This window comes from Octodon degus, unplaced genomic scaffold, assembly GCF_000260255.1.
Source record: "Octodon degus isolate 3935 unplaced genomic scaffold, OctDeg1.0 scaffold00076, whole genome shotgun sequence".
Taxonomy (NCBI): Eukaryota; Metazoa; Chordata; class Mammalia; order Rodentia; family Octodontidae; genus Octodon; species Octodon degus.
In genome coordinates, this window is record NW_004524652.1 from 6489265 (window position 1) to 6497041 (window position 7777).

Genomic DNA, 7777 nt, shown 5'->3' on the forward strand with positions numbered 1-7777 from the left:
GATTACAGGCGTGGGCCACTCAGCACATCCCGGGGGTGGGGCTGGCATGGCAGGGCCGGGGATCAAACTCCCCAGAGCTTTAATCCAGTGAGCTGTTTGCCCCCGCCCCCTCAGGTTTTTTAGGAAAAGTTACAGGAGAGCTGAGGGGGTCCTGGGGCTTGTGTGGGAGTGAAAACATTTTATTGGTCCTGACAGTGGTAAAAGTTTAAGCGCTAGTCTGTTCTCAGGACGGTTTTGCTGTTTTGTTTTGTTTTGTTTTGTTTTGTTTTGTTTTGTTTTGTTTTGTTTTGTCTTGTTTTGTTTTGTTTTGCTTTGCTTAGCTTTGCTTTGTTTTGTTGAGGCAGGGCCTCACTATGTAGCCCAGGCTGGCCTCAAATGCACAGTGATTCTCCTGTCTCAGCCTCCCCAGCGCTTGGATCACAGGTGTGGGCCACCACACCCAGCAAGATGGGTTTGTTTCTTAAATAAACAGGGCCAGGAAGATAGCCCTGTGGCATGAGCACCTGCCCAACAAGCACAAGGTCCCAAGTTTATGCCCAGTACTGCGTGCTGTGCCGGCCCCGGAACCTCAGGTGCACTGTCCTGGCCCCAGAACCCCGGGCACACTGGTGGTGCATGTCTGCAATTCCAGCAGGGGGGGAGGCTGAGACAGGAGGATCGCTACAAGTCCGAATTTTGTAGTGAGACCTTGTATAAAACAACAGCAGCAACAACAATAATAAAAACAAATAATAACAACAAAATCTTGGGTCAGGGATATAGCTCAGTGGCACATGTGCCTGCCTAGCAAGTATAAGGTCCTGAGCTTGATTCCTGATACCAAAAATAAAAGCCCACACACCACAAAAACCCTTGGTTAAGGTTCAGAAAGTGTCTGAAGTCACTCAGTGTTTGCTGCAGCAGCCTGGAGAGGGCTGGATCTCGGGGCAGAGAGGGGCTTACACGGGGGCAGCCCGGGGGCTGCGACCCGGCCCACTGGTGATGCGAGGCAGGCTCCCCGTGGGCCTCGTCTATGCTCAGACCCATGTACAGACCTTGCCTGTCTAGCCCAAGTGCCTGTGGGCCCGGAGATCTGTGCTCTCTCATCTGTGTGTCCCCCTGGTGGGACATAGATTGGCTCTATGACCTGCTTGACCAAGGAGGGGACAAAGGCTGGGGCTCTTTCTGCATCCCAGCGTTAAGCAGGGCGGCTTGTGCCTTCCTGAAGCCCCTGGCAGCCCCCACAGGGCCTTCAGCCTCCCCTAGGGGAGAAAAGGGACAGACACCGTGTGTCGATGCCCCTCGGTCAGACCACCCGGACAGGCCAGTCAAAGAAGCCACAAGGGGCCAGGAATGGTGGCGTACTCCTGTCATGTCAGCTACTCTGAGGCTGACACAAGAGGATCACTGGTTCAAGCCAGCCAGGGCAAGGTAGAGAGGCCTTGTCTCAAAATATTTTTTTTTTAAAAAAGCTGGGGTGTAGCTCAGTGCAATGGCCCTGGGGTCAGTCCTTGGTAAGAAGGAAAGGAAGAAAAAACATCACACAGAAAAGTCACTAAGAGAGGCACAAGATTCTATGAAGCAGGACAGGAGCTGGTGTCCGGCTTGCCCATCCCTGCAACCTCAGCCCAGCTGCCCCGGAGGGCTGCACGTGAGAGGTGTCCAGCTGAGCCCAGACAGCCCGAGGAACCATAAGGGCTTGTGGGGAGCTCCTGAGGGCTGTGGTGTGTTACACAGAAATGAATAACTAAACCAGGAATCCCAGCTTGGTCAAAGTCAGAAAGCAGCTAAGTAAATAATGTAAGACTCAGTTTTTCAATCTGTGAAATGGGAATGATCATGAGAACACCACTCCCGAATGGCTTGAGTGAAGATTAAACGACATCATACATGAAAATCTCTACCATATAACAAATAGTCGGTAAATGTCAGCTGCAGTGTGTGTGTGTGTGTGTGTGTGTGTGTGTGTGTGGTGCTGGGGACATTCTAGGCAAGAGCTCTACCACTGAGCCTCTTCTCCAAGAGCAGCTCAGTACTGAGTGTATGCAATTTGTCTCACGCACCTAGAGTCCCACCTCCTCTGAAGGAGAGGAGAGTTGAGCCCAGAGTTCAAGGTCAACCTGGAGAAGAGAGCAGGGCTCTGTCTCAAGTCAACTACATCCTGTGGCGCACCTTCAGCCTGGCCGAGGCTAGCCAAGTGCGGAGACCAAGTTCCTCGTGAGAGTCGGTTTCCCCAGGTAGGATCACTTCCTTAGTCCTTGAAGTGATTCATGAAGGCAGGTTTGTGCACACCGCATGCCCTAGGAAGAAAACACAAGTAGGTAAAGAGGGGCCGAGCAAGACAAAACCTGCCCTCTGTGTAGTGGGAAGACCGGAAATTCCACAGCGACACCGAGTGCAGGGAGGCCCTGAGCCGCGGCCTCCTGAGAGCTTGGAAACTGGTCTAGAACCCGACTACGAGACCCAAAGCACACACAGACCTCACCAAGTGCCTCAGTTTCCCAAAGAGGAAGCCAGAGGGCTCAAAGGCGGCACCGCTCATCAGCGACAGAGCCAGAGCAAACCCCAGCTTGTCTCCTCTCGCAAACTCTGTTGACTTTATCCATGAGAATTGCTTTTTTAAAAATGTAAAGGGGTAACAGTGAGGAAGGAGGGTTCCCTGCAACTCCAGCTCCCAGAAATAACTACATCCATAGCTGTCTGGACTGCCGGCTAACAGAGGCCCTCAGGAGTACCGTGGGGGTGTCGGTGACGAGCCCATGGTTATCCACGAAGAAAGCATGGGGCTCACAGGAAGTAAGGGCAGGAAAGAAAGGCCAGTCACTTCAGTAGCACTAGTGCACTGACCTTAACCCATTGCAACGTCACAAGCCCACTGGATACACAAAACGCGGGGTAGTGTAGTGGTCAGGGGCACGGGCCTGGAGGACAGCTCTGCTGTCATTTAGCTGGGCGATTCGAGCAAATTATCGGCCTCTCTGAATTCTGCTTTCTTCATTCTGCACTCAGATCTGCTGGGCGGGGTGTGCGACCTGTCACCCTAGCACTTGGGAGGCGCAGGCAGGAGGAGCGCTGTGAGGTTGAGGCCAGCCGGGGCTACCTAGTGAGACCCTGTCTCAAAAAGTGAATAAATGAGCAAAGGCAGAAAAGACAAAGGAATAAGATCAGTGACAGTCCCTCCCTCGTGGGCTATAGTCCGAGGGTACAATAAGACAGTGGGCCCACTGGAAGCTCTGCAGCGCAGGTGCCCTAATCATCTTTGTTATCATCCCTCGGGGTCATAAGTCCTCTCGTCCTGAAGGGTTCTACTATTACAGCCTCATCCTCTTCCACGAAGGGTCTATCAACTCCTGTTACTGAATGTAGGCACACAACTAAAAGAATACATTTCCAGGGGCTGGAGAGATGGCTCAGTGGTCTAAAGCACCTACTTAGAACAAGCTTGGCAAAGCACAGGGACCGCGGTTCGATCCCCCAGCACCACATGCCAGCCAGCCGTGCCCCCTGGTGGGCTGAGCTGGCCACACACACACATACACACACACACACACACACACACACACACACACTAAATAAAATGTAAAAAAAAAAAAAGAATACATTTCCAATTTCTACCTCAAAAATAGAACCACGTAATTAATTAGGACTCACTCCTGCAGTCCCAGCTTGTTGGGAGGCTGAGGCAGGAGGATCATAAATTAAAGGCCAACCTGGGCTAAATATACAAGTTCAAGGCTAGGGCTGGGGAGATAGCTCAGAGGTCTAAGCACTTGCCTGGAAAGCACAGGGACCTAGTTTCAGTCTCTGGTACTGCATGCCGTGTTGTGCCGGCCCCGGAACCCTAGGCGTGCTATGACAGTCACTGAAACCGGGCGTGGTGGCACAGGACTGTAATCCCTGCGCTGGGGAGGCTGAGACAGGAGGATCACTACGAGTCTGAGCTGCTAGTAGACCCTGCAGCAAATAAATAAATAAATAAATAAATAAATGAGTTTTTAAAAATTAAAAAGTTTGGGCCGGGGAGATGGCTCAGTAGAATAAGCGCTTCCCTGGCAAGCTCAGGGCCTGAGTCCAATCCCCGGTTCTGCAAAAAAAAGAAAAAGAAAAAGAAAAAAAGAAAGTTCAAGGCCAGCCTGGACAGTATAGCAAGACCCAATCTTAAAATATAAACAAAAAGAAAAGAAAAAAAAAATCATGATGACAGTAAATTACACTAAAAAAAAAAAAAAAAAAAAAAAAAAAATCCAAGAACTGATGTCCTCCTACGTGGCAGGGCTCAGCATCCCCTTAGGTCCTGCAGCTCTTAATTTAGTTTTACTAAAATGAGGGCTTAAAAATATCATGTGTTGCACTCGCTTCAGTAGCATATGTACTAAAAAAGTATCATGCGGCCCCGTTGAGTGTAATCACTATGGACGGCAAACACACACTAAGAACAGACTTTTTGTTTATCTTTGTTTTTTGAGACAGGGTCTCACTATGCAGTCCAGGCTGGCCTTGAACTCATTATGTAGCCTGCACTGGCTTTGAACTTGTGGCAGTCCTCCTGCCTCAGCCTCCCGAGGGCTGAGATTACCGCTGTGGGCCACCACACCTGGCGCCCCCTAGCCCGGCACCCCTTAGCCCGGCATTCTTTTCTAACTAGAGACTGCAGAGTTCAGTGTAGAAAAGCAACCTGTGTTTGCACAGCGGCGGGGGAGGAAAAGGGCCCAGTTTTATAATGAGCAAGGGCTTTCTCCTCAGCCTTTCCAAAAGCGATCGTACGCTTCGTTTCTTACATCAGATGCGTCTACTTTTTCGTGCTACTCCTTAGAGTTTCTGGAAAACCAAGCTGCTGAGTGCAGCCCTGCTCCTACTGCCACAGTGGGCTTGTTAATTATGCCACTCAAGCGAGTGACAGCAAGCTCAGTGCTCCAGTGCTAAGCCCTGCCCCAGAAGCACACGCCGCCTTCCTGCAGGGGTGTCCCCCACAGTTCAGCAATTCATAATCCACAGTCTGCCTGCCTAAACCTATCCTTTATACTTAGGGAAATCGGTGAGTTCCTTTCTGCGCTGGGGATTTTATTGCTTGTTTATGCAAACAGCAGGTTGCATAAGAGCCTGGCCAGCTTTTTTTTTTTTTTTTTTTTTTTTAAGAGATTTCGTAGTTTCCTGGTAACCATCCAGTCATCTATTTCAACACCCCAATGACATAAAGTTGAGGGCTGAACCACACGTTCGCCACACTGCCAGCCTCTCCCAGAGCAGTCATGAGTGTGCGCTCCAGCGCGGCCTGGGCCAGCCCACCCACGAGTGCCTCAGGTTTCTTTCTGCCCATCGGCCCAAAGAACTGCTGCATCTTCCCAGAAGACGCCATCGCCAAGGTACTGCCGCCCGTGCTGGTGCTGGAGTTCGTGTTCGGGCTGCTGGGCAACGGGCTTGCCCTGTGGATTTTCTGCTTCCATCTCAAATCCTGGAAATCCAGCCGGATTTTCCTGTTCAACCTGGCTGTGGCCGACTTTCTCCTGATCATCTGTCTGCCCTTCCTGACAGACAACTACCTGAAGAAGTGGGACTGGAAGTTCGGGGATGTCGCTTGCCGCCTGATGCTCTTCATGTTGGCCATGAACCGGCAGGGCAGCATCATCTTCCTCACCGTGGTGGCCGTGGACAGGTACTTCCGGGTGGTGCACCCCCACCACGCACTCAATAAGATGTCTAACCGCACAGCGGCTATCATCTCCTGCCTGCTGTGGGCCGTCACCATCGCTCTCACCGTGCACCTCCTCTACAGCAAGCTGCTGGTGCCCTACGGCTCTGCCAAGCTGTGCAGCAGCTTCAGCATCTGCAACACCTTCCGGTGGCACGATGCCATGTTCCTCCTGGAGTTCTTCCTGCCCCTCGCCATCATCCTCTTCTGCTCGGCCAGAATCATCTGGAGCCTGCGGCAGAGACAGATGGACAGGCACGCCAAGATCAAGAGGGCCATCCGCTTCCTCATGGTGGTGGCCGTGGTCTTCATCATCTGTTTCCTGCCCAGCGTGGCCGTGCGGATACGCATCTTCTGGCTCCTGTCCAAGTCGGGCATGCAGAGCTGCGCCATGTACCGCTCGGTGGACTTGGCGTTTTTCATCACTCTCAGCTTCACCTACATGAACAGCATGCTGGACCCCGTAGTGTACTACTTCTCCAGCCCGTCCTTCCCCAACTTCTTCTCCGGGCTCATCAACCGCTGCCTCCGGAGGACGCCCCCTGGGGAACCAGATAATAACCGCAGCACAAGCGTGGAGCTCACCGAGGACCCCGGCAGCAGCAGCAGAGGAGCCCCGGATGCACTGATCGCCAAGCCTGGCAAGCCCTGAGCCCCTCCTCTCTGGCTCCCAGCTTGCCTTAAGTAACTGAGCTGTGGAGGGTGACTGTCACCAAGTAGTGAGATCGCTGCAGCAACACACTGCTTATCTTCACTAGATTTGGCCTGCGGTGGCCTGGAGCTTCCAGATCCGAGAGGCAGGCTTACACAGACAGCGTGGTAGAGTGGGCTGCTCGGTCGCAAACTGCCACCCACAGATTTGGGGGAACGCACAGTGGGCAGGGTTTCTAGACAGCTGAAACTTCTGCTTCTGCCCCAGGCCTGTAGCCTGCAAGGATGGACACACTGTCCACTTTTCTGTCTCGTGGTCAGAGCTGTGGTCCCGCCTTTCAGCACCTGGGCTGCGTGGTTCCTCGCTCCCCTGCCTAAGACTTGGGTGATGACCCTCAGCTCCAAGGCGCTGTCAGGCCTGTCTGCACCCCGAGACACTGGGGGAGACTCATGTGGTTCTGGAGGGGGCCCAGGCAGCCTCAAGAAGCCAGGAGTCCCCTGAGTCCCCTGACCCAATTCACCTCCGAGCCCTGTGCTGGCAGAAATGGACAGAGCAGAGACAGACATCTGTGAGATTCAGATGACATCTGCATTGCCAGTGGTGGTCAGAAGGGGGTAAACCCGGGGGGGGGGGGGGGGGGGACTGAGCTGAGCAGTGCTAAGGGACAGCAATGGCCCTAGGGCCACGACTGGGAACCAGTCCCTCCGCCCTTGTTTACACTCTCTGGAGGGCTTGGCAGCTAAAGGCTCGGGGCAGACAGCTGCTTCCACCTCTGGTCGCTTTTATCTTGAGGAGTCTTGAGGAGACCAAGGCGTGTTTGGCCCAGTGGGTCCTTACGGGGAACAGTTCCTCCCGGGCCCCTTGCTTGTGTTTTTGTTCTTGTAATAAATCTACTCTTTCAATAAATTTTGATAGGAGACGCAGTGTGCCGTTGCGTTTGTCTGGGTTAGGGTTCACAGAGTGGACTTCTTACTTAAGCGAAGACCTTTATGGGCTGTCAACTATGTCCTGGTGGGAAAATTCTGTGCCCCGGTGAAGAGAGGAAGGGACACGGGCCTGAATGATGTCCTGAGACAGAAATCAGATATGTTGGGGCAGGGAAGGACGGAGAAGAAAGAAGAACTTAATTCAGAAGGGCGGGACAGGTAGGATTGCAAGAACAGTGTGCATTTTATTTAAAGCAGGGTGAGCCCAGCTCTTAGTATTTGCGTATGAAAGGAGAAATAAAAAAAGAAAAACATACTGCTGCTTTCCACTGGTCTACTGAAAGGAATAATGCTTACCTTTTTCCCCCTTCTTTTTAATTTTCTGGGACCAATTTTGTAAACTTATATCTGGTAATCTGAGCAAGTGACTTGAAGACAACAAGACAGGCAGTATGACAACCATTGTTGAATTCCCATCATTTTGTTCGGTGAAATTCTTTATTGTTTCTTTCTTTTAAAATTCTCTAAAAA

General features: G+C 52.1%; 1 protein-coding gene across 1 annotated transcript; it reads left to right on the forward strand.

Moving 5' to 3' along the window:
- Positions 1-5222: 5222 nt before the first annotated feature.
- Positions 5223-7205, forward strand: Hcar2 (hydroxycarboxylic acid receptor 2). Its single transcript, XM_004649001.3, has one exon. It carries the CDS (start codon positions 5229-5231, stop codon positions 6318-6320), a length of 1092 nt encoding a protein of 363 aa, XP_004649058.2. The 5' UTR covers positions 5223-5228; the 3' UTR covers positions 6321-7205.
- Positions 7206-7777: the final 572 nt, after the last annotated feature.

Excerpts from the sequence above, each read along its gene's own strand:
- Hcar2 (XM_004649001.3), top strand. The coding sequence starts at position 5,229 with ATGAGTGTGCGCTCCAGCGCGGCCTGGGCCAGCCCACCCACGAGTGCC.